Genomic DNA, 856 nt, shown 5'->3' on the forward strand with positions numbered 1-856 from the left:
GGGGTTGGTTACCAAAGTTGGAACACAACTGTCTTTTAGAACAGCCACAGATGTAGGAAGCGGCCTTCAATGCAGCCTACAGGAAGTACTCACTGAAGTGCTCCTGGATCTGGTTCAGGATGTTCATGCTGTGTTTGCTGTCCACCATATTGATAGCCAGGCCTTGCTTGCCAAAGCGCCCGGTGCGCCCGATCCGATGGAGATACGTCTCGTTATCCGGGTTGCCGTCTTTGTCCACTGGAAGGTCAAAGTTGATCACGACAGACACTTGCTCCACGTCGATCCCTGGGGATGATAAAGAAAAGTGCGCGTCGGGGGTTATAAAGAATTGCTCAGCAAGAAATAAATAAAAGACAGTTTGGTTTCTGGCAGAAGTTTGAAGAGCGATCGCGGGACTTCAGCTCCAGTTGGGACCACCAAGAGACCCCGCCCCCCCAAACCATGACACCCCACCAGTCAGAAAAAATTAGCTTACACCTTCACGGTCAGCTTCTCATCCACGGCAACAGTTAAGACACCAATTGTGCATCATAATGACATGCGAGTGAACATTGAACGGACCGGCGGCTCTCTCCTCACCTCTGGCACACACGTTGGTGGTCACCAACACCTTCTCCTTCCCGTCTCTAAACCGATCGATCACAGCCGCTCTCTGCTCAACCATCATCTCTCCGCTCAGCAGGGCCACCTTGTGCCCTTCCTTGGACAATTCTCCCGCGAGCCAAGACGCAGTTTTACGTGTCTGAAATAATCCAATATTCATTTATACGCGATATTCAAATGGCGCCAACATACTACTCAGCGCTGTACAAAAATATCCAGGGCCCCAGACGTTTACACGCCAACGTCCCCCCCC

The 856-nt window shown here is 51.3% G+C and overlaps 1 protein-coding gene across 1 annotated transcript in view; it reads right to left on the minus strand.

Moving 5' to 3' along the window:
* The window catches only part of LOC108800657 (ATP-dependent RNA helicase DDX19A), a 24951-nt gene that overhangs the window by 2072 nt on the left and 22023 nt on the right, over positions 1-856 (minus strand). Inside the window, exons 11-12 of the mRNA XM_018572648.1 lie at positions 580-742; positions 94-285 (exon numbers count right to left, since the gene is read on the minus strand). Of these exons, the coding sequence (XP_018428150.1) occupies positions 94-285; positions 580-742 (355 nt within the window). The remainder of the gene's footprint in view (positions 1-93; positions 286-579; positions 743-856) is intronic.

This window comes from Nanorana parkeri, unplaced genomic scaffold, assembly GCF_000935625.1.
Source record: "Nanorana parkeri isolate BGI_ZX_2015 unplaced genomic scaffold, ASM93562v1 scaffold2092, whole genome shotgun sequence".
Classification (NCBI taxonomy): Eukaryota; Metazoa; Chordata; class Amphibia; order Anura; family Dicroglossidae; genus Nanorana; species Nanorana parkeri.